This window comes from Phaethon lepturus, unplaced genomic scaffold, assembly GCF_000687285.1.
Source record: "Phaethon lepturus isolate BGI_N335 unplaced genomic scaffold, ASM68728v1 scaffold349, whole genome shotgun sequence".
Taxonomy (NCBI): domain Eukaryota; kingdom Metazoa; phylum Chordata; class Aves; order Phaethontiformes; family Phaethontidae; genus Phaethon; species Phaethon lepturus.
In genome coordinates this window covers 14,189-39,521 of record NW_010565319.1, presented here as the reverse complement: position 1 = coordinate 39,521, position 25,333 = coordinate 14,189, and the positions used below count along the sequence as shown (strand labels likewise).

Here is a 25,333-nt window from a genome sequence, read left to right as displayed (position 1 = left end):
GCTGAACCCAACTCACATGTTGGGAACTCTAGACTACAGCAGCACATAATGTTTCAGGACAGTTACAGGATATTTCTTGTGTGGACCCACTAACAGCTGTCTGTCTCATTGCTTGGAAGGAAGGCTAGGAACTGCTCATCGGTGGCTGCTTTTCTCCTTTTCCCTTTTCCTTCCTCGCTCTCTCTCAATAATCTAGATATGTGGTGGCTGTGGGGTTTTATTCTGTTCAGTAATAATAAGCCACTGGGTTGTGATGATAATCAGACATGGGCCAGATAAAGACCAGGGCTGAGGGCAGGGCAATGGAAGAGCATTGCAGTTCAGTCCAAAGGTCTGCCTGGATCTTCAAACGCCTGTTAGGTACAAACCTATGATGAGATCTACCAGAAATCACATGGTGCTTTGCTACAGGAAATGGGCAGACGGCAATAAACTCGGGAAAGTCAAAACTCCTTCCTTAAGTCATTTTTGGTGGTGAGTGCTCTTGGAGCACATTTTCATGTAACTGTAGAGTTTTTCTGTGACCCGCTGTGACTTTCCACAGGGGATCTAGGGCAAGCTATCTCAGTGGCGTGGCTGCTGTGCACTTTTTCACTCCTTTGCTGCATGGAGATGTGACATGAGGACTACATCATCTTTCTCTCATCTCTTCCACCAGCAATGCCCCTGTTAGTTCTGTTTCCCATTTTGAAAAGTTGTGCTGCAAAACCTTCCAGAGCTGGTGCTGCATTTGGAAGAGGGCTCTCACAGACTCTGTGAAGGTCCCAAGATGCCACAGCCTAGGGGCACAGAGCAGAATGAATAAGCAAGAGGAATGGTCACTCAAAAGGAGAAAGGAGGTGGTTTTTTTTTCTTGCTGGAACTGGCATTTTTTGAGATCAGTTGTCCATATGAACATTGTATGATGTGCCTTCTCTCTCCATCTTCTCATAGCCCAGCCAGATGGGAGGCATGCTGTAGTTCAGGGAGAGCTGTGGCACATAGGCCTGTTGTTACTCTTCGTAGCCAGAGTGTAGGTGCGAGCAGTAGAAACGTGTGTGCATGCTCATAGCTCAGCTACCTCGGGCTTACGCGTGTTCCCTCTGCTTTGGATAGGCAAACAGATAATAACACATCTCAAATGGCTGTAAGGAAAGTAACAGCCTTAGAATTTCAATTCTTTCAGTGCTGTAACAGCCTCTCTGCGAAAGAGTAATCAAAATCTTACAAAATATCACTCAATGTTTTTATTTGTCATTTACATATGATAATACATAGTATCTACCATCCAGGATGTTTATTATGTATTTATGACATGATAAACCTTAGTGTGCATCATTGATGATCACAGCTTATTAGAAGGGGCAATCGGCTTGTTTAACACTGAGATACCAGGACTGGTCACTGAAGCAGTAAAATGGGAATTCAACCACTCGTAATGAAAAGCTAGGCAGAAGATAATCGAGTGCTAAGATGCATTTCTTGTGCGTGATTGTTATATGTGGTCCAGTTACATGCCCGCCTGTGCTGTCACTCCGTTCGTAGCCTGGCCACCTCCAAATGCGTGAGCTGCTGTCTGTGGGATATAGTTTGTTTCAAAGCCAAAAATTAGTTCTCAGTTTGTCCCAGGTTAGAATTTAATACCACGTTATGCATCAACTTTGGGATTTTTGCTTGCTTTTGCAACTGGAGGTAGCTTTAAAAATACTTTGCCCATTATATCCTTGTTGGATTTTGTATTATTTGTTAAGTCTTATTGAAATGGTTGCCACAAGTTATTAGTGAATACTGAGAACAGTTAAGTAACATTTGCTGACCTGCAGAATTTTTAGAAGCTAAAGTGGATGTACTGATGATCTTTTTAAGCTTGTGCTCTTGTAAACGTGTAATTTTTTTAGATGATTAATTTCTTGATGAATTTCAGCTCTTTAAAAAACCACACCCACCAAAGCGTGTTAGAAGCCGACTGAATGGAGAGGCTGTGGGAACCTCTGTGCCCCCCGGTTCCACAAGTGACAAGATTTTTTTCCATCATCTGGACAACCTGCGGCCATCTCTTGCCCCAGTGAAAGGTAAACTGTAAAACCACAGTAATTATTCCTGTTTCTTTGCCAGAGCATTCAGAGTTTCAGCAAGGTCATCCTTTTTCATGTTTTGCTTTGATGTTCTTAATGCCTGTACTTTTGTGAGAAGGACAAATTTAAAATATCCTAATGCTGTGATATTATGTTCTTTGCTACATTAAAGTGTACTTGGGAAACACCAAATCTGTGCTGGTTTAATAGAACTTTTTTTTTTAATAGAGGGGTAAAATTGGGCCCAAGCACCTCTTCAAAGTTTTAATTTAACAATTTAGTAATTTAATTTAAGCAATTACTTTAATTGTTTCTGGGCCTGCGATAGCCTTAATTTTTGTGATTTGCATAGCAGAAGGATTCTTTATCTCAGTGCCAAGAAATACTGAGAAACGTTGGCAGCTGCACTGAGAGGAAAAAAGGTGGGTTTTGACTTCATATCTGACATTGGACTGAACAAAAGTTAATTGTCTGTGAGGCAGGTAAATGCTATACAGCGATTTCTTTCTTAGTTGATTAAATGAATGAGAATAAAGAGAAGGATGTACTATTAGAGAGGACATAGCAGGGCTGCATTCTAAGATATCTAGACTAAAATATAATCTAAAAAATAAATCTCTGTTTGCAAAGTTTGGGGAAAAACAGGTAGGACACCATGGGCTGTAGGCAGCAATGTAGCCTGTGGGAACACTTGGCCAAGATACTGGAATCAATACAAAAAACTTATTTTTACTTGTGCCAAAAATGGTAAAATCACTTTTAATGGCCACAGACGTCTTGTCTGAAGAACACTTTGTGCAGCATCACAGGTGGGATCAGAACTACCTGTGATCTTTGGGGTGTTGTTGCTGCTACTGGTGGTGCTTAGCCCTGCATTCGTTAGGAACGTAGCAGAAGTTGCCATTGCTGCAGTTGAAACAAAGATTTGTATAACATAGCCAATACAGGGATCCTGCTTTTGCAGAGCATCAGTTATTTAATGGGATCAGATAGTATTTGTCTGTGTTGGCTATAAATCATAACCCCATCTTCCTTTTTAGAGCTTAAGGAGCCTGTGGGACAGATCGTGTGTACTGATAAAGGCATTCTGGCAGTAGAACAGAATAAAGTTCTCATCCCACCTACATGGAATAAAACTTTTGCTTGGGGCTATGCAGACCTCAGCTGTAGACTGGGTACCTACGAGTCGGACAAGGTTTGTAATCTGAAATTTGTTTCAGTGCTGAATGTACTAAAAGCAATCGGTACTCAATAGTGGGAAAAAAGCTAACAATGGACATTTATTTCACGTGTGAATAAAATATTTTTGTATTGCATGTTTTATTGCTCCCTGTCTGGTGGTCTTTATCAGAACGCTGGCAGAATGACATAAACCAATTAATAATTTTTTACCAGGTCTGCAAAACATGAATGAATTAAACCTATGCAGTTAAAGCTCATCTCTTGTGTTCTCTCGGGAGGCATCTCATGGCAGAGGCTGGAATTGCTTGTTTGAGGAAAAACTGCATAAGGGGTAGCAGCGATATCTTAATTACTTAATGGTCCAGCAGGCAGGGTGGCATTTTTATCCTACCAAACAGTAATCCTGCAAGTAATTCTTCTTTGTTTTCTTTATTTTTAGGCAGTAATTGTTTATGAATGTTTGTCAGAATGGGGTCAGATACTGTGTGCCATTTGCCCCAACCCCAAACTAGTTATCACTGGAGGAACAAGCACAGCAGTGTGTGTGTGGGAAATGGGCATCTCCAAAGAAAAAGCTAAAGCTCTAACACTGAAACAGGTAAAATACAATAAAGATGCCTTCTACATAAATTATGTTATAAGATCAAAGGAATTATGAAAGGGACATTGCTCACATAGTAAGCTTTGGAACCATGAGTCCAGCAGACCTTTGGAGAACTAAGTAGTCAAGGTACTGATCTGCATTGAAAGTGGGCAAAATGCATCTTTAAAATAGCATCATTTTTAAGAATCGTTGATCACCAGGAGCTTTTTAGAGAGATGGGGAATTTGGTAGTGATGTTAACAAAATTATACAGGTGAGTTTTGTAGCGTTGTATGTAAAATACCCCCATCTGAAAACTGTTGGGGAGGGCGGTGAAGGGGACTGTCTTAAAGGTTCATTTTAATTTTTTAATTTTTTAATTACTTTTTTCTTTTAAAATGTGTATATTTAAATTACACTTCTGTGCAAAACTTTGGCCTTTCTGGCAGGGATATTTGTGGAGCAGAGTGCACTTGTTCGGGATCATCTTTAAAGTGTTCTTGCTTTGTTAATTCAAAACGTCAGTGTTTAATCTAACAAATGAACACCCGTGCTTTAAAGTCAGTTGCAGTTAAGTGCAGAGTAAGTCTTGTGAGTTTACTAAAAAAAAAAAAAAAAAAACACATTAAAAAACCCCAACCCAAACCCACAAAACCCACCCACAAACAAAACAAACCCACCCCAACTACCTCAAAATATTCTAAGAAGCTGTGTGTCATTGATACAGGTAACTAGGTTAAGTGTTACTGTTCCTGTTAGCATCTTAATAGCAGGACTTTTTCCTGGAGGAAAGCTTCCACTCAAACTTAAGAAATTTAGAGAATTGTTAAATAACTGTGCCTGTGCAGTCTCCAACAACAGTCCAAAACTGTGTTTCCAAAGCATTTTACTTAGGAACAGTGCAAGATAACACACTGTATCTTGAATTTCAGGGCAGCATATTGAAGGCCGTTTACTGTACTTTAGCCGAAGATTTGTAAGAGAGTAAGCTGCAATAATCTGACTGTATTCCAGACTCCTGTTCAATGGTTAGGTTAAATCTAAAATGTAAAAGCAGGGTCTAATACAAGTAGATGCTTGTAATTTTTTCCTCCTTCCAATTGACTTTGCCTTTTTGGTTGCAACTCTTTCTTGTCTCTCTTATCCTTTTTCAAACATCAACAGAAGTTTATATAGGAGCCATTTTATATTTACAAAGAATTTATCTTTTCAGAATGTAATTTCAAGTGCAGCCTGGAACACATACTGACCCTATAAATAGGCTACTGATGCAGATGAGGATTCAGAATGGGTTGGAAATTTTTTTTTTTTCTTTTTTTCGTTTCGGGGGTTTTTTTTGTTTTGATTTTTTTTTTTTTCAGTAGAAGCCTATTTAACATTAGACCCTTGAAATTTGGTTTTGTGAGAGTACTTTTTAAATGGAAAAAATACTACTCCTATCATTTCCAATTACGAAAGCAGTTGTCAACGGAATATTTGTAAGTCAGTTGCATCTTTTGATAGGATATTCATGTGTACGTTATCTGAATCTTTTCAGATAAGTGGGTTTAATGTAGTCATTTTTGAGCTCTCTCATGACTGCAGCTTGTTCCCCGTTACTTTTATTTTGCAGGCATTACTGGGTCATACTGATACTGTCACATGCTTAACAGCATCACTAGCTTATCACATAATTGTGAGTGGATCACGGGATCGCACCTGCATCATCTGGGATTTGAATAAACTCTCATTTCTAACACAGCTTCGAGGTCACAGGGCTCCAGTTTCAGCACTCTGTATAAATGAATTAACGGTAAGAACCAAATACCATTTGTGACCAAGAGTCACAAATTTTTAAACCAAAGAAAAACAAAATAGGGTCTTCTGTTGGTTTGGCAAAATTTGTATAGCTCACCTAAAAACTAATTAGCTAGTTTAGGGAATGATTTGCATCTTTTGTCCAGAAATGCATGTGGGTTTATTCCATGCAGGGTGGCTTAAACTTGGAAGGGCTTATTAACAGCGCTGGCAGCAGTATAGCTAGTGTGGCGTTCAAAGTGGGTTGTCAAACCTGACACAGGAGCTAAGAAAAGAATTTGATACGTGACTTTGTTTGACTTCTGTTCTCTTATGCTTAATTTAAAGGAAGCAGAGGATACCTTGGATGAAGTTGCAGTGACAGTTGTAGCAGAAACAGACATATCCTAAAAGCTTGTGGCCCTGGTGGTCTTATAAGTTACAGGTTACCATTTATCGAGCTCCCATGCATGTCAAGGAATTTTCCTGAGTTGAAACTCTATGTAGCTGTGTTGCAACTGGAGCAGATGTAGTGGTTGAAATCAAGACAAAATGGGACTGTATTGTAAGGAAGAGGTAGCAAGAGGCACAGTTTATTAGCCGCTAGTAGTCTGGTGGTTGTAGTGTTGCCAGTGCTTTAGGTTGCAGATCCCATTTCCATCTGCACTAGTTTGGACCATCTCTTGCTCTTTTCCCAATAAGGAAGCAAGGTGATACATGTTTGTGAAAAAGAGCAGAGTCGACATGAGCAGAGCCTTTGAAAACTGAGAAGGGAAGGTACTGAAAATACACTGTTAGATTGTTACACTACAAAAAGTGGAGGAATTGGCCTGCTCGTATGATGTAAATACAACAAATAGGTTGCTACAAAGTCTGGTTTTCTATGTACAATTTAAAAAAAAAAAAAAAAGCATGTCATCCTGAAGTTTTGTTTAGGTGGCCAACCTCAGTTTGAATAGAGCTTCCTGAAAAGTGCCAACCTTGATGGCTGAACCTGGCTTATAAATGAACCTGGCTTAGATTTTTGCTGAAGAATGAAATATTGAGGTGTTATTTCTCTTTGCAGGGGGATATCGTATCATGTGCTGGCACTTACATCCATGTATGGAGCATTAATGGCAGCCCTACCGCAAGCGTAAACACTTTCACTGGCCGAAGCCAGCAAATCATGTGTTGCTTTGTGTCAGAGATGAATGAGTGGGATACCCAGAACGTCATAGTAACGGGACATTCGGATGGAGTTGTCCGGGTAAGTACCAGGAACCACTGCTTGGAAAAATAAGCTTGTGCCTTAGTAGTAGTAGTTAGAGAAGTCATGTCTATCCAACACAGTGTCCTGCCAGTACCAAAAGCAGTCCTGCTATACTTGGGTGCTCCACCTGAACAATTAGTCCTGCAGGAAGGAGGGAGTCCAGGTTGGGTAGATGATGCAGGCTGCTTTTGGCGCTGGAACCAGCTGTGCCATTTCTGCACAGGGTGGTGCACTGTATCCTGTCCACAAGTTAGATGGACATTGAAGATTTATGGAAAACTCTCTCAGTGAGCTGACATTCCTATGCAGTCTTTTGGTTTTCTTTCTCCTTTTTGATGCACCCTTTCTAATGTGGTAACTAGCAATAGTCAGCAGTGTACGTTTTTCTTCCCACTCTATTTTTGTCCCTTTTTGGTCACCATTTTTCATGCCTAGAGATTGTAGTTTTCATTAACCATTTTTGTTCTACATACCTTAATACAATTCATTTTGCTGCCTAGAAAGAAAAGAGGAACTTAGTGGCATCTCTGATCTGTGTGCCAGCACAAGACTTGTTCACCTGTGATTCAGGCATGAACACAGATGTCCTCTTACAGTATCTAGCACCGACAACAAGGCTTAGTATGGAGATGTGACCTGCCTCTTCCGCTACCAGTGCAAACACATAGTTCTAATAAGCCATCTTAACTCTAGAAGTAGCTCAGAAGAAAATTAAGAGTTCAGTACATGCCACTTTGCTTATCCCCTGTCCCTCCAGTTCTGGCGGATGGAGTTTTTGCAAGTACCAGAAACACCAGCTCCAGAGCCTGTGGAGATGCTCGAAATGCAAGAGGATTGTCAGGAAGCACAAATAGGTACGTATCCTGACAAGTGTTTTGTATTTGCCTTTTAGCTGATCTTTGCCATACATAGGTAAAATCCTGTGGCTATACAGTGCAGAATGGAAGATGGGGATTTCCTCTTAAAAGACAACAGACATCCAATGGGCATAATAAATAGAGTAGCTGAGTTCTTTGTTCACCACCTTGCTTTTGGTAGTTTCATACTGCTATGAGTAAGAAAAAATCATGCCCATCATAGCTTTTTTTGTGTGAAGATTGAACTTTTGTGGTGGTTGTTTCTGCTTTCAGTGAAGGATGCTACCATTGTCCAGAAGCTAGATTTTTTTTTTTTATTTTGAAATGGAATTATAGTGTAACAACAGAGCTAAAAAATCTACTGATGGAACAGCATGCTGTTTAGACCAGCCATGCTGGCAATATCATTTTCCCCTGTTGGAAGAATTTGGTCTGTGCTTGATGGGTGTTTCTTTTAGCCATCTCATCTTCCTCTTGTCCTCTTCATATCAAAGATATTATCTAGATTTGGATCTGGATCATGTAGTACTCATTAATAATTATTATATAAATACAGCTCTTTTTTTTTTTTTTTTTCAGTGTCACTAGGAATATAAATATCTTTGGTAGTTGCTTTTTTATATTAACAAAATTATTACAAATCTGCATCATGTTTCTCAGTCAACCGGACTGTGCTTACTGTGTAAGTTTTGTGGAAAGGCAGTAGGATTTGGTTTTGCTAACTTAGAGCATTTTTGAAAATTTTACTCATTGTGCCTACCATAGTCTACCTCAGACAGACTATCGTAGGAAATAGCTTCAGCTAAAGAGTGCTGTTTTCTGACAGAGCAGTGCAAAAAAGATGAATAATGTGGTTCCTGGCAGGAGCTGAATCTCTGCAAAGGCTTTGAGACGCCTGCATGCAGTTTACCTCTAGTTATGCTGTGATGGTACCTGTTGGGTTGTAGGTAGTGCTGCAGCAGCAGAATAGGGATTAAAAGCTCAGGCTATAAGCAGCCTTGCTAACATCTTCTCTCCTGTTGGGTGAATCCAGGGCAGGAAGCCCACGAAGAGGACAGCAGTGACTCCGAGGCGGATGATCCATGCCTAGGCCAGGACACAAAACTGCAAGAGAGCCAAAGTCAACCAAGCAGCACCAGCCACAGGCCTAGGTCATCATCAAATAGAGCAGCGGCAGCGTGGTCGGCAGACAGTGGCTCTGATGACTCTAGGCGTTGGTCAGACCAGCTCAGCTTGGATGAGAAAGATGGCTTTATCTTTGTGAATTATTCAGAGGGACAAGCAAAAATGCATCCCCATGCTCAGGTTAACCACCCGCACCCCAGCTATGCTGAAGCACGCCACTACAGCAAGCTTAAACCAGGTAAAAGAAGTTGGGCACGCTTCCTCTGTTAGATAAATGTGCTGTCAGCACTGACCCATGAGGCAGTCTCTCTCTGTCTTTGCAGCTTTGAGCAGGGTTGGCTGATAAATTCCAGAATGGTCAGTGAAGAGAAAACTGCTTGTGCAAAGATTACGTGTTTTTCATGTTTTTCCTGAGAAGCTGTGGTCACTTTACCCTGGTCAGCAGCTAAACTGCTCGCTCACCGCCACCACCACAGTGGGATGGTGGAGAGAACAGAAAGAGCCAAAGCAAGGGAACTCGCGAGTCAAGATAAGGATAGTCTAGTGAGCAAAGGAAAGAGAAAGACAAAACAAGTGATGCAAAGTCACTCGCCCACTCCTGCAAGCAGAATGATGACCAGACAGTCTCTGAGCACATGCCTGCCTGCCCCAAAAACCCCTCCTCTCAGTTTTATTGCTGAGCATGATGTTATACAGTGTGGAATATCCCTTTGGTCAATTTGAACCAGCTGTTCAGCTTGTGTCCCCTCCCAACTTATCGCGTACCTCCAAACTCCAGACGAGGGGCAGGAGGCAGAGCAGAGTGGGGAAAAAAAGAAAACCATGACACCCTGTAAGTACTGCTGAACAACAGCCAAAACACTGGTATGTCATCAAAACTGTTAGTTTAGTATGAGCTTTTATGAAGAAAATTAATGACAGCTGGAAATTTGAGTCTTGACTTTAAAGGAAATTAAATAAAATAAAAAATGAAGCTACCCCAGTCCTGTCAGGCTTTGGTACAGGGCTTCCCCATGTATGTCACCATTCCCTGCAGCTTCCAAATGGACTTGGAGAAATTGGAGGCTCTGTGATTGTTTTCTATCCTCTGCTTTCTTGCATGCATTGGAGAGCAGTTGAGAAATGAGGTTTTGCTGAGTGATATTTGACTGAGAGTTATCTCTGGGGGGAGATTCTTTTTTTCTACAAAGTCACACACACAGGTATGTTGGGGGAGGAAGGAATAAAAATGCAAACAAGCAAATTTCTTTTTTCCCTTCCTACTTCCCACTCATTTCTAGGATACAGATGGGAGCGTCAGTTGGTGTTTAGAAGCAAACTAACTATGCACACGGCATTTGATCGCAAAGACAACGCACATCCAGCAGAAATCACCGCACTCGGCATCTCTAAGTGAGTAGCTTGCAAGCAATTGCTTAAAACTTTTTTTCAGTCTTGTCAGCGGGAAGCTGACAGCCATTGTTCTTTGCGTAACACTGTTTTGTGGTGCTTCTGATTAGGGCAGTCTTGTTCCAGGACCAAGATTAAAAAAATACTAAAATAAGTAGACTTACTCAGCTGCATTATGTTACGTAGAGTGTTGCTATAGCTCCATTTGTCAGTCAGACCAGGCAAATTTGCGCATTAGTTACTATGCCAGTAGTTTAACACATTACATATTCTGACGTGTAACATCGGTGTTACTGTGCCAGGGTTGTTGTAGGAATGCTTTTGCTTTTTTCTTGCAGGGATCACAGCAGAATTCTTATTGGGGACGGTCGAGGCAGAGTGTTCAGCTGGTCTGTAAGCGATCAGCCTGGCCGATCTGCAGCTGATCACTGGGTGAAGGACGAGGGGGGAGACAGCTGTTCGGGCTGCGCAGTCCGTTTTTCACTCACTGAGAGGCGACACCATTGCAGGAACTGTGGACAGCTCTTCTGCCAGAAGTAAGCCAGCCAACAGTCTCCTTTGGGCTCTTTTCCATACAGAATTTTAGGCTGGGTAAAGCTGTTGTATACCAGGAACTCTGCTGAAAGACTGAGGTTTCCCTTACCAAAACAGAACTGATGAAGAAAAGACATCAAAACTCTCAAAACCTTTAGGGAGGAATTAGAAAAGACAGACCAGCCCTGTTTAAATCCAGTTAGCAAGACAGGTATCAGGAGAGAATGAAACCTGCTTGCAGCTTTGAAAAACCTCCCTGTTGCCCACCTGGAACGATTCTAGAAAAATGAACTTAGTGAAGAAGGGGAAAAAAAAAAAAAAAAACAAACACCACAACACAAAAAAACCCCAACCAGCAGACTTCTTTTGCAGCAACTAGTTGTTCTTGTCAGTCTACAAGCAACCTGGTCAAAATGTAAAACCATGTGCAGGACTGTAAGGATGCTGATTTAGGAGGCAGCAGCATGCAGCCTCAGACAGGAAAATGACAGAGCACGTATGTGAGCTCCCCTTACCCAGGAATTGAGGTGTGAGTCTCTTCTCTGGTCCACTGGGTCAGAGACTATGTTTCTAGTTTCATCTCTGTAGCTATACTTTGAGCCTAAACGGGTGACAACAGCTGTTTTTAAGCTACATCTTACGCAGCATTATTGCATTGATTCTGTGGTGACCGTACAAGTTAAATTCTGCTTCTGCCACACTGCATTGCATTTCTTTGTCAAGATAAATTTGGACAGTTTTCTGGTATTTGAAGTCATGATGATAATTTCCACACCTGGATAGAAAATGGCCAGGTCAGGAGAGGACCTGTGTTCACAGCGATGTTTGTTTTCCTCTACAGGTGCAGTAGGTTTCAGTCCGAAATCAAGCGTCTGAAGATTTCATCACCAGTCAGAGTCTGCCAGAACTGCTTCTACAACCTGCAGCATGAGCGGGGTTCAGAGGAGGGGCCCAGAAATTGATGGGGTCCTGGCAAATGGAGACCCCATCCAGCCCCACCATCACGCCAGGAGTTAGTGAGAGTATTGTGCAGTGATCAGAAGGGATTAGAATATTGTCTGTTTACACTTAAGTTTATACTGAGTTTTAAGCACTAAAACTAAAAAGGGATCATTGAATTGATTTGTGTTGACAGAAGGTAAATGAGGCTAGCGGCATAATTAAGTGAAGAGCAAGACCCAAGACATGATTAATAACTACAAATCCAATAGAACTGTCAACCCCTAAACCTATGTTGGCGTGGCTATCGAGAAAATCCTCACTTATCCTAAACACCCGTTCTTGTCTTGTTTTTGTAGAGCTAGTCATCTTTACTTGGGGGGGAGGGAGGGGAAGGCTTTTTAGAAGATAGTTGTAAATCTGCCTTCTTCGCAAGCAACTGTGTATATTGTAAATAGGTATAATGGCCTTTTTATCTAAATATGAACTTAACTGCCTGTTACATGGGACTTCAGATTAACCACTATACTTTGTGTGGCATCTTTATCTCATCTATCAATTTAAATACGAATGTTTAAAAAAAAAACAAAAAACAACAAAAAACCACAAAACTCGAAGGCATTATGCATATTTCTGTTTAAAATCCAGTCTGTGCATGTTTGTTCTTTCAGTTGCCCACAGTATCTTAATTTTAGTAAGGCTATCATAGAATTACATGGATTTTTTCAAAAGAAAACATTTTTGAGAATAGGACTTGGAGTATTTTATTCTAGCTGTAAGATAACCAGGAACTAAATTGTACACTTGTGTTGCATTTTATACCAAACTATTTACCACCTCAGTGTTGTTCATATTTAATAAGGCCTCTTTTATACATATGTCAGAGCTGCAGTTTTCTTAATTACTTAATGTTCATTAGCAGCTGATTCATGCAGTGCAAGAACCAGCTTTTACCTTCTTTAGTCAATAGCAATTGGCTTGCATATAGGTACAGAATGAATTCCTTGTGCATAAAACTTAACCGCTGTCGTCCTGTAGCTTGTTTGCAAAAAACCTTTTGGAACAATAAGCATTGCTCTAAAACAGGGTGATATTAGTCATGTCAGAAATGCTTCTAAGAGCTATCTCCGTGTTTCAGCACATGGCATCAACTCGAGGACAGCAGTAGATTTCCATTATGGTTTTTAAGTTCCAATATGAATTTAATTGCAGTATTTTTTTACTACTCTGTCATTTATTTTGCACTACGTGTGGGATGAAGTAGAGACACTGATATCCACTGGGATTGGAACATGTGCATCGGATAGGCCCATGGACTTAATTTCTGAATGAGGTCTTGCCAGTGGGTTTGTGATTGCGGGGGGCAGGTTGGTGTTTGGTTTGGTTTGGTTTTTTAAAGTATGTGTATATATTTTGTAAATGGGTGACAAACTGATCTAGATCTAGGTATATTCACAATGGATTCTTTTAATTAGAGGTAAGGATATGACCTCAAACCAAGAGAAGACAGGTGGCCCTGCTTTTGCTCTTCTAGTACTTCAGTGAGTGTCTTCACTTGAGACGATGAGATTATCCTTCACTTGGAATGATTTGGGCAGACTCTGGTCCTGGGACAGCACATGGTTAAAACTGTCACTGTTGGAATTGCACCATCAAAAATGCCAGACCCGCTGTGGTGGTGTGAGCTCCTTCCAGAAGGTCCTTGGCACTGTGGGGGCACACCTGTCTTCTCTTGGTTTGAGCTTCTAGCGGTGAATAATTTGTTAATCCTGACCACTTACTATTTACCCTGGTATCACATGTTTATGCACTGAAAGTTAAATATGTATTTTGATACATGTTTGTTTATTATGTATGTGCTGGTCTGTAAAATGAGATATATTCCTGTTTTGGTATGTATACTAGGTCCCCAAATGAACAGAAAGGCTTCTCTAGAGCCCTTGCACACTGTTGAGTAAACGCAGGTTTGTTGAGAGTAGCTGACCCAAATAGATCTCTTTGGATCCAAAGAGTGATGACCAAGTAGCCACGCTGCATGGCTACCCTGAAAGACTTGTCCCTAAAAACAAGAAGAGGTCCTCAGTAAGCATGTGCGGAGCACTGAAATTTCTGTGTTCAGCTGTTCTCTCTAGTGTTGCCTTCACCCTTCCCAAAATGATGTGAAACCAGCATAGTCCAGAAGACAGGCTAGTGGCCTTAATGTTTTCCATTTGAAGAAAAGGCTATTTTAACAACTCTTAAATGCCTTTGAGTCCACAGAGTTTTCTTCCCCTTGCCTCCAGATTCCAAATCAAAACCAAATTTAAGGAAGTCTTTTTTTCTACAGACTGGAACTTGTACAGCCACATAATAAAACCCTAATAAAAACAAGGTTTATGACAATAACGCTGATATAATCTAAACACTAAAGCAAGCAGTTGGCATATAGTACTAACACAGGGTCATGAAGATAGTGGGCTGTCAGTGAAGAGGTAGTCAACTGTGTTCAGCTACAGAAGCACGTTGTATGGGTGGTGGTCTACACTTTTGATGTTTGGCAGCGTACTAAAAAAATCAAAGTCATTATTCCTTACAAATTCTGCAGTATAGAGCTTAGTCCGAATTTACATTTTGCAAACAAATCACCACAGCCCTCTGACTTAACTCTTTGGTTGCGCTGTTCCAAAAACCACATTCTTGCTTGTAGGAGGTGGAGGGGAAAAAACACACCTGCTCATATTTTCTCTGGCAGCTGGTGCTGTGGGCAACTGTTTTGTTCACTTGGGAGTGGGTTTTTTTTCCCATTTCTTTCAAGCTTCTAATGCAAATACTTGCTTTGTTTTCCATGTAAAAATCTGTTGAGCAAAAATATACTCATGTACACTAACATTAGTAGATTGTATTCTCTGCAAGTACCTCACGTCTTCTCCTGCCTTGTTCTTTGTAGTATACTTATTCATGTACTCTTAACATACGTATGTAGTGTGCAACTGTAATGTCATGCTTATGAGAGGGGGTTGGCTGCCTCCAGCCAACATTCATCAGTTCAATAGCAAAACACTTTAGATAAGTTATTTTGCACTTTCTTATGTATAAAATTGGTAGAAACTTATATTTGCTTTGTATCATTTAAAGACTCCTTTTGTTTCAGTAAATGAACTGTGTATAAAATATTTATGCAGTTAAAACTGTTTTTAGAAAGTATTTTTAATTTCAGCAAGTTTGGTTACTTGTTGCATGACTATTAACACAGCTGACTTTTTGTGTCAGTGCAATGTATATTTTTTTTGTCCTGTTATTAACTTGTAAGCCCTAGTTAAATGGCCATTTATTTGTACAGCATCAGGAGTAAATTGAAGATAACTGGCTAAGACTGGAGTGTGGAATTTTGTACTATATTGCAGAATCCAATATCTGTTTTTTGGTGGTTACGTAAAAGGCCTGATGATTTACTATCTAGTGTGCAATCTGTGATATCTGAATGTTCATTGTATATTTGTCTCCAATGCAAAAAGGTAGAGTAACACAATTACAACAATACATGATTAAATGCAATAGTTCAGGTACTGAAGTATTTTTTTCATTTCAAATAAATACCTGCTATTTACCACCAAAAAGCTGTTTTGCATTTGTTGGAAAGACATTTGCAGCTGAATAAATGTTTTTAACATGGGAGTGGTAACTAATGAGTAACGTATTTCTATATGGTCAAGAGGAGTAAATGTCTATTACTTGTTACGATTTTCCTTTCTGAACATGAGTACAGTCATCCACAATGATGTAGTGTGAAATCGTGTGTCTTTGTTTATTCTTTTTGCTTTATAAGTGTCATTGTAGAGGGTGAAGCCAGCAGGATTTGACAGTGTGTAGAAGAATAGGCTGTACCAATATAGAGAAAGCAGACAGAAATAAGGACACTGGAAGAGAGGGAAGTATCAAAATCCAATTTAAATCGTCTTCCCCAAGGAGAGAATGACTACAAGAGCAGAACTTGACCTTATCTGGTGAGAAAGAGCCTAAGATCCCCAAATGTTTAAATATTTTACTAATTCTTCATTACATTTTTATACCCTTTTCTAATCTGGTAATGCTAAAGAACATGGGGTTTCATGTTGGCAGTTAATTACGTGCCAACACTGGTGGCTAACAGTTTTTCTCTAGCTAAAACCAGGCTTTGATGCAGTTGGCCCTACCCTGTTCCTTGTCTGATGAGCACCAGAACTGATACTGCATTCTTGGTATTTGATAGTAAGTTATTTCTCTGGCTGTCAAAGAAAGGAAGGTTCTACTGATGAACTCAACTGTCTGCTTACTGCATTTAACAGTAACTCCTTCTGTGAACTCTTTGGGGGTTTTAGTTATGTTTAAGTGTGGTCTCAAGCAGCAGTTACAGAAGGAACTTTCATGGCCTTCCTAAGCCATATCTTGGTTATATAGCACTGGTAATGTCCGTGTTTCCTAGGTTCAGGTATTTCTTACTCAGAGATTTCCATATTTGAAATCTTTTACATACACTGAAAAATATGTTTTTTCTTTAACAGTTCCAGGGGAGTTACTGTACTTCTCAGCACACCTGCAGACACTTGACAGCTGCAGCCCGGCGTGCCCTTCTGCTGTCACGGAGCAGGTCACGAATGAACTTCATCAAAGCATTTTGATCCAGTAAAGCCAGTAAACCATGCCGCCTGTGGGGCGCAGGGTCTGGCATCGCTGCCCACTCTTTGTGGGGAGAGATGCCCTCCTAACAGTAGCTCTGGGCTGGTCTGTGCAGCTGCATCGTTCAGTATGCAGTGTTCCAACCTCATTTTCCTGCGGGCGAAATACGAGTTAGCCCACTTCTTTGATATGGGCCATACTAAGTTAGCTAACTTGTGCTTGCCGTGGTACAGCGTTTTGAATGACGTAAAGAACTTGCCAATTAGTGTCACGTCCTGCTTACAGCGTGCACTGCAGCGCCTCGTCTCCACAGCTTGTGAAGTCCCATGGAGGGCATCGCTCGGCTTCGGGAAGGTGAGCCAGCCTCACAGGGTGGCTTTGTGGCCATCGTGCCCTCAGCCCCCCAATGTGTGCGTGCTCCTCTCCACCTCTACCAGCCTGTAGCGTGTTGAAAAACTCCCTTCCACTGGTCTCCAAGAAGCCTGCCTTGTTGAAACAAACAAAAAAAACCACATTGCCCTTTGAGTTTTCCAAGCAGTTTGTGGAGCCAGAGGCTGAGCGCCATGGCCGGAGCCCGGCAGGCAGGGCTGCGCCGCTGCCACTGGCACCCCCTGGGCATGGTGGAGCATGGAGGTGCCGGGAGCAAGCGTGGGAAAGCAGTGGGGGCCACAGCCCTGACGGACCTTGGATTGGGAAAGTGCAGTCCCGTCCCTGCCCCATGGAGCACGGCCTTCGGTGTTGGCGTTAAAATAGTTCTGTTTAGAGTCACTGTTTGCAAATCAGGTGTTGGGAGAGTGAGTTCAGCTCCTTTCTGTCCAGACGAACAAAAGGGTGATTAATTGGGAAAACCATTGCCTTTTGTGAGGTTCCTGCGCTAAACCTGGGTCTGGGAGAAGGATGAATGGTGCCCTGTGAAATTTATGGCAGCTCAAATGTCAGTGGTGGAGCCGTAAAATCCCCAATAGCTGTCAGACAGGCCAGCAGCCAGTTCTGGAGTGAAACAAGGCAGTCGGTGAGCGACAGGGCAGCTCACTGCAAGTGCACCAGCCTTTAACTCTGGATCCACCACAGCTCCTGCCGGGCAGAAGCACCTCCTGGGGCAGGGTATTCAATTTAGCATCTAAAACAAACAGCCAGGTCTTCCAACGCATCTGTTGGGTGTGCCTGTTGTAACACAGAAGGTCTGTAGCTGTCTGGTTTCAAAGGGGGAGCTAACATGAACTAAAAAATGGGGCGTTTCGTTCTGTGCTGGTGCCATAGCCCAGTCCATTGTTACCAAATTTGTGGCCAATTTGCTGTGACCAAATTGCCTTTCATCACAGTTGTGATGACTTTGACGGCTCAGAAAGGTGATGTTTGGAGCCCGCTTTCTAGGCTCCAAGTGTTCTGTGCTGTATACCGATGTAAAAACACGTATGTTATTTTTAAAGAATTACTGGCAGTGAACCACATCTGTCTCCATGTCAAGACACGGTGTTGATTCACTGGTGAGGTTAGCGTGCCACGCAATGTAGAGAGGAGGACAGGGTATGTGCACACAGAAACAGGACTGGCGCCTTGGGAGCCAACTCCTGCCCTCTCTTCCTGGGAGAGTTGAGTGAGGTTGCACTGGGTGTGTGGCTGGCTCCAAAAAAGCAGAATTTGTAAGAAATGGGACCAAAACTTAAACACGGCCATTGATGAACATGCGCACAATCGTGGCTGCTCAAGAGTCCGCCGCAGCCCCTGGCATGCTGCCCCAGCTGAGGCCGCCTGTGCTGCAGGAGATGCAGGAGATGCAACATAGTTTTTCTAAGTGTCATGGTCTAGGAAAAGCTGTGAAGTCGTCACTGCTTGGAAGGGAATGACCAAAAAACTGTAATGACCACAGTAAATATATAAAGGGTAAACCAGGCTGCCAAGAGCCACTGGTAGCTCAAATCCAGACTGTTTTGCAGGTGCTGGGCTTTCAGCTGTCCCACCAGCACCTTCCCCCAGGAGGAGGGACTGCTCCCTCACCACTTCTGGTGCCACTGTGGCCTGTGCCGCCTACTCTGCTCTGCCGGGCAGAGCTGCAGGGAGGTTAAAGCGCTGCAGCATTGAGCAAGAGCAAAGATAACCTCTGGGCAAGACTATGTTACAAATGTAAATACTGATGTATGGTTTGTGTGTGTGTGCACACAGAGCAAGGCTCTTGCCCAACAGCGGTGACGAAAACGCTGTATAATCAGCCGCGACCCACGCCTGGCACAGGTAGGCTGCGGCGGGTGTTGACACAAGCTGTCCTCAGCTCCAGGAAAAGCTTCCAGCCCTTCCCGGGGGGCCAGGTTCTGCGCGTGCCCCACATGGGAGCAAGGACTGCTTTTCTGAAAGCTTGGCTGCTCTCCCACCACCATCCTGATGAAGTTGGGCAGGGATCCACCGCGGTGCTGCTGGGACTCAGCCATCCTCTTCCTCTCCCGCAGGCGTGCATGAACCAGGTCCCAGGGAGGCTCATTGCGGGACAAATGCTCCGACTGCTGAGTAACCTGGGAGCCATTTCCCAACTACTGTGAAAGGGCAGGTGTGAGGCAAAGCTCTCTAGCGGGTTTCCCGACACACTACCCAAGCTCTTAAAATTCACCTACCTAAGCAGCGAGTACCATATGCCTACCACCACGGGACAGGTGCGTACATCTAAGAGCTGATCTGCTCCAAACTGAGCTGAGAACTGTATTGGCAACAAAGGGTAGCAAAACTGTCCTCGCTTTAGTCCTGAAAGGAAGGGCTGGGGCTCAGCTGTGCAAAACTGCTAGGACTTCACTGAAGTCAAGGCTGCTCCTTTCAAGGAAGAGTAAAAGTAGGTTTGAGTTCAGTTGTAAAAGTAGTAACAATTAAACATAATAGTGATCTCAGGGTTATTTCCCTGGATGAGTTAACACCCTCGGCTGTTACTTTCTCCTTATTTCTTTTAGGATAACTGAGAAGTCTTGAATCCATGCAGAAGCCAAAATACATTCTTTTATTGAGGAGGCCCAATTTGTTTGTTTCCACTGTGTCACAAGATGACATCACTGACCAGGACAACTACCCAGGGTGCTTTCTGCTTCGCAAAAGAATTAAGTTTTTAAGTTGGACTTGTTTTAGAGAGAGCTTTCTGATTTCCTGGTGTTGTAATATATCAAAACATAAAAGACAAAATTGCAAGTCAGAACACGTGGCCCTGATGCAGCAAAGCCCATGGACGCTGATGGCACATGCTAACGGAGATAGAAGGTACTTTGCACTGGTTATCACTGGGTGAATGTCTTTGTAGGCAAAGCCTTGGTTATCAGAAGCTTTTTATAGCAAGTGCTAAGGCCCAGGGCTACCGTGACAGTTGTGACAGAGCTTGAGAAGCAGAAACTTTTCCGGTAGCTTGAAATGCAGTTGAAAAAGAAAAATCCACTTGTAGTGACACAACTCTAGAAGCCAATTCTTTATTAAAAGATCTTTTAGGCATTCCAGTACAGACTTATCTGCTCCACTGTAGCTTTGAGTTGATGAAGACGAACAAACATTAAAAAAAAAAAAGGGGGGGGGGGCAGCAAAATGGACACCTCCATAAAATTGAGAAGTATATGAATTATGGACACTGATTACACCAAACATAAACATCAGTTCAGAGAGGAATTATACACAGTCCTAAGGCAAACTATGTAATGAATGTACGCAATTGCACTTAAGTCTGTAGAAAGTTATGAGACACACCGCTGCCTGAGCACTCGATATCCAGGGTCAAGAAGACACCCCACTGGATATCTCTGCATTGAGAACAGCAGCTTTGGAACCAAGGAGTACCCGGAGTGTTGCTATACCATACGCTGGGCTCGTTGGGTGACTGACCAATGGATCTAGGAGTGCCCAACTGAATTTATTTAAGAAAAATTAATATTAAATCAGTTTCACTGGTTCAATCTGTTGTTTTGTGCTTCTCCCTTAGCTAGAAATTCCAATGCCTTTGACCACAGGAGATCTGCCTGCTGAGACAGAAAAGGTGATCCGATACCCTGATCCTGTGGAAGTCGGCAGAAATCCGGCGGTGAGTCTAAGCGCCTCACAACTGTCATTTCCCCCAAGTATGTAAAAAGCAGTGAAATTGCTGATTTCTCTCCACATCCCCGTTCTCAACCACAAACTATGCTCTGTGATTATTCTCCAACCCTGAGCTTTTCAACCCAAAGGGACTGATTGTATTGAGGACTCTTTGAGGACTCTGCATTAAACAAACTGTTGCACTTCATCCTCATTTCAATCTCTTGCACTTGCCTTCCAGAGGCACTAGCTCTCTTAAATCAAGGCTGCAAATGACATTTCAGCGAGTTCCCTCTACAAAGCGTGAAACCTCCCTTTCCAGGTGGTGGAGAGGACATGCTGGAACTCCAGCTGCGGTGTCAACACCTCTCCTAGTAAATCCTGCAGCACCAGGAGGCCACCCTGTGCCTTCCATACCCTCACATTAAAAATGAGTATCTAGCTGGACAGCATTTTTTGCCTTTCTGCACCCATAACCCACCCTCCTGCAGTGCCTGTACAGTGAGAGATACCACTGCTCCAGGGGGAGTGTTCAGGCAAGAAAATGCTCTTACCAGATCCAATGGAGTTCAGAATCCATCCCTAAAAGGCAGGAAAAAAGCAAACACTTGTTATGGTTTGCTCAGTAGGTCACCCTTAATGTTCAGTTCAGTCTGCAATAAACAAAAAATATCATTCTTTTTGTTGAAAGACAGATGCGTGGGAAAAACAGGGAGCTAGAGAGCAAACTGAGATTCATTTCATTCAAAGTGTAAGATACCTCCGGTGATCCTTCAGTTATAAACCTCTCTGATAGGCAACTGCTGTTGTTAGGACAATTTGCTCTTTGTCCTCAAGTTGAAAGGAGCTCTCTGCTAGGCAAGAGGATTTTGCTGGTCCCTGGGGTGTAAAGCTGTTTGCTTGCAGAGCTGCTATAGGAGGCTTACTGACTAGATAAAAAACCTAGAAGTACAGCTTCATCAGAGCAGAACAGTACCTAGCTCTGGTGGAGAACCCTATGCCAAGAGGTCTGCTGGCCGGACATTACCGCAGCACTGCTAATTTAATCCTCTGGTACCACTACAACAAACCACTTCCATTTCCCCCAGCATGGCTTTACTCCACTGACTTCATAGTCCATGCATGCCAAATTCAGTGCCATACACCTGTGTCCCATTCATGAACGTGTTGGCAAAACTCATTCTGCCAACACAGTATCAGCATCAAAACAAACAGCCCCAAAACTGAAAGGCAAGGGCAGGGACTTGTTCTAACGACTCTTCAGTGAGAAGTGTCAAACAATGAAAAACCCATCACCCAGGAAACTGCAGGTTTTTCCTGACTTCTTGGAGAAAAACAAGGTTTGGTGCAGTTGCCGCTACATTTTAGGGGAGTTCACTATCATCTTGGTAAGAAAAAGCAATATTGTGGTTCAGGAGGCAGAGACCAACGGTCCTGGTAATGGAGTGTTTCTACAAAAAGCTACGCTTTTCAAGCTAGCGCTGAAGAGTCTTGCCATGTGCAGCATGAAGTAAGGAGTCCACACAAACCAGTGTGAAGGTACCTCTGTTCTTAATGGAAGGAGGAACAGGCAGACTACCGGGCCACTTGGCAAAGCATTTCATCTTCATTTGTAGCTTGTTTACTTCAGAATGAGATGCAGAAAACTAGAGTGAACAGGCAGGGAATAACCTGTGCGTAAGAAATGCATCTCTCTAATCCCTGGTCAGTTACTGATTTGCTTTTGCTTGAACCAAAATGGCTCATATCTTATTTTTATGTATATGCTAATTTATTTGTGAAATTTATTGGTAGCTATAGAAAGTGCCTGTTAAATACTGGTAAGCTTTCAACTTCAATACAATTAAGTGGTTCCACAGGTAAACCACACTGCATGCTAAATTCTTTCCCCCATCCATTTTCAGGCACTGCATTTCCATGACAGGAGACATCCCTTCACCACAGTATGCAATTCTGAAGTTAGCCTAGCTTTGAGCAGGAGGCTAGGCTAGCTGATACCCAGAAGTCCTTTCCAATCTAAGTTTTTCTGTGATTGTATAAAGGCAGTAATAGCAATTGCCAATACATCTTTATCTAACCATCTTCTATTTTGCAAAGCTTTGTCTTATCCCTTCCGTTATAAGATTTAAAAGAAGTTACAGATGGATCCCTCCTCTGAGAGAATAACTAACTACTCTGTTGGAAGAAATAAAAGCCCCCAACCACTTCTGTTCTTATGAAATCAGGCAACCAGACAGGGATAAAACAAAAAATGCCCTAAAACCTCCAATGAGAAGGGAAAGTGTCATTTCATGTTACATCTGGGTCAACGTTTAGAAGCTGCTCTAACTGCCAGGTCATTCCTCAGAGCACCTGCTCTTCGCTTGCAGTGTTTTTCATTAGCAGCTCACATTTAATACCACGTCTTCAGCTTGCCAAGTATACAGCACTGCTCAAAAAATGTGTGTACTTGTCACGAACACCCCCAGCACCCTTGCTATCTTCTGCCTGGATAGATGGCTAGCCAGCCCAACAGAAATGAACGGATCAGCGTCGATGGAGCTTGTCCAAAGCCCTGCAGCACAGCTCAAGCCTGTCTGACACTTGATACCAAAGCCACCCCCACAGCAAGTCCCTCTCCAGAGCTTGACTCTAACCCTGTGCCCAGAGTAAGACTGCTGCATGCAGTGGTTAACCGTTTGCCAGCAACTATTGGACTTGCTGTTTTAGCAGGTCACTTTGGCAGGAGAAAGGCTGTCAGCTGTTCATGCTGCAGCACAAACCAGTCATAACCACGTTCCTGGGGGGAAGCTCTCTGAACCTCTGTCAGGTGCGGCCTCTCCTCAAGTGCTCAGGAGAGGCTGCGTTTTGCCGTTTTTGCCACAAACGGGTTGTGGGAATCTTCAAACTTGCTGCAGACCGAGAACCCACTCTCGCTGGTAAAAACTAAAAGTGCCCTTCTGCCTCAGGTAAGCAAGGCTGAGCCCAGAGCCATGACCAGCAAACATTCTGACCTTGGGTGAAGACTGTACCCCAACCCTGGGGAAAATCTGGGGAGAGAGAAGGGATTATTATTGTGAACCAGTGATGCACTTGTTACAGAGGCCTGGGCAACAGCATCCAATACAACAGAGATTTACATATACCAACTCAGAAGCTTTTCGTACATAGAAATTGAATATACACATTATATACACCATGTAATACACCAAGTGATGGGACAAAAACAGCGTACTCTCAAAACACCTAGTACGTAATTCTGTCAGTACAATACTGTGCTCTGCTGGGTGCGGCTAGGCTTTCGACCAGAGGCAAGGAAAAACACATGGAATGACTGCCTAAGGTGTAAGCCTGGGCTAAAAGGAGAGGGCTAAAAGTAACGAAGATGTGTACTTCCCACTGGAAAAAGAGTATCAGGCCAGGCATCTCAGAAATATTTTTTCCTTATTGCAAGGTGATTCAGTATCAGGCAACTTCTCTTCCCCTTTGTTTTGTTTTAACAATTGTGCTGTTGGAAGCATCCACAGAATGACAAATACTGTGGCAAGCGTGAAAAGAGCCCAGTTCTTCTCTGCCCGTATTTTGTTGCAGCAGGGTGACTCGAAGGCCACAGGAGCTGCACACCTGATGTGAAGCAGAGAAAGGAGGAGGTCAGAAGGAGGAGGTCTGAACGAGGCAGGCTGGGACAGACCTTCACCTGCTGCCAACACATCACCTGCAGTCCATCTCACAGTAGCAATACAAGCTTGCTCAGAGCTCTGGCCCCCTGAGCCTCACAGGACACAGACTCCCCCCGGAAAGGAAAGTGGAAACAATTCCTTTAAGTATAAAACTACCTTCTGGTGTCTGAGTATCTGACACCTACTAGAAACTATCCCAAAACGTATTAAAATTACCTTACATTATTATAATGCTCTCTCCTTTCTCTAGCTTGCTTGCTTTGGGCTTTTTACAGCTCCCTGTATACCACAAAGAGATGCAGGAGATATGACTAACAGAAAGAAACCTTCAGCGAAGGGCAGGAGAATCCTCATATATTTATGAAGAAATAAATCCTCCTGTCTTACACATCCAAAGAATCTTGATTAGTAAACTCTTTGAAATTATCTGGTTTTCTTTCCTTAAAGGAAAAAAAAAAAAAATTCAAGTTGATGAGAGTCTGGGTATCAAAAACATGCAGCTTTTTCCCCCCTCTGTGCTCCTGTCAAGCACTGGCACACCAAAGAGAAGACAGTGCAAGGGGCTGCTGCGTGGTCCATAGAGACCGTACAGGCTTTGGACCCAATGGAGAAACGTTCCCATCTGTCCAACAGCACATGGCTCCAGCCTGCTTAGTCTCCTTGGAGCTAGAGGATCACCGATGATGGAGGTGAGAGTATAACGCCCTGCAAAGCAGCACTGTCTCAGAAGTTGTTCAGCTACACCAAATGCCACTGGCATCAGAACCTAAACTCTCCTGCAACTTCTTCCTTATTTTTCACCCTCTTCTCCTGAAGCACAGGAGGTTTGGGTGCTGCAGCAGAGGAAGACAACAAACTTGCTTTTTGCCTACCTAAGAACACTGTGCATTTGTTCCCCCGTGTATTAACGTACAAAGAAGCCAGCATGTGGCTCAGAGACTGACCGACGCAGCTGCCCAGTAACTAAGAGTCCTGGGTAGTACAGGTAGGTATGAAATAATTGTGCAACACCTCCAGCCTTAGGTGAAAGCCCAGAGCCTTGTCTATGTGAACAAAGTGATGTGCAGAGCTGCTGGGACTACAAACCCAAAGAAATAGCTGCCTCAATGCCGACTGGAATAAATAAACGCAGCAAGATGCGAACAGCCATAAGCAACAACGGGGCATTACGCACCAAGGGAACAGTGGCATCTTCTATAACACTGGGAACAGAAGAGATGGACAAGACATTGAGTCAACGTATGAACAGATGGATGTGTTCTCCTGTAGCACACTGTGTCCAGATCATGGCAGGAAAAAATAGCTGTGGCAGGTCT

At 42.9% G+C, this 25,333-nt stretch overlaps 1 protein-coding gene across 1 annotated transcript in view; it reads left to right on the top strand.

The window, feature by feature from the left end:
* Positions 1–12,283, top strand: part of WDFY3 (WD repeat and FYVE domain containing 3) — a 122,647-nt gene extending 110,364 nt beyond the window's left edge. The window contains exons 56-65 of the mRNA XM_010295132.1: positions 1,904–2,051; positions 3,095–3,249; positions 3,676–3,834; positions 5,432–5,611; positions 6,662–6,844; positions 7,605–7,701; positions 8,738–9,067; positions 10,110–10,221; positions 10,557–10,754; positions 11,594–12,283. Coding sequence (XP_010293434.1) covers positions 1,904–2,051; positions 3,095–3,249; positions 3,676–3,834; positions 5,432–5,611; positions 6,662–6,844; positions 7,605–7,701; positions 8,738–9,067; positions 10,110–10,221; positions 10,557–10,754; positions 11,594–11,714 — 1,683 coding nt within the window. The 3' untranslated portion in view covers positions 11,715–12,283. The remainder of the gene's footprint in view (positions 1–1,903; positions 2,052–3,094; positions 3,250–3,675; positions 3,835–5,431; positions 5,612–6,661; positions 6,845–7,604; positions 7,702–8,737; positions 9,068–10,109; positions 10,222–10,556; positions 10,755–11,593) is intronic.
* The last annotated feature ends 13,050 nt before the right edge of the window (positions 12,284–25,333 follow it).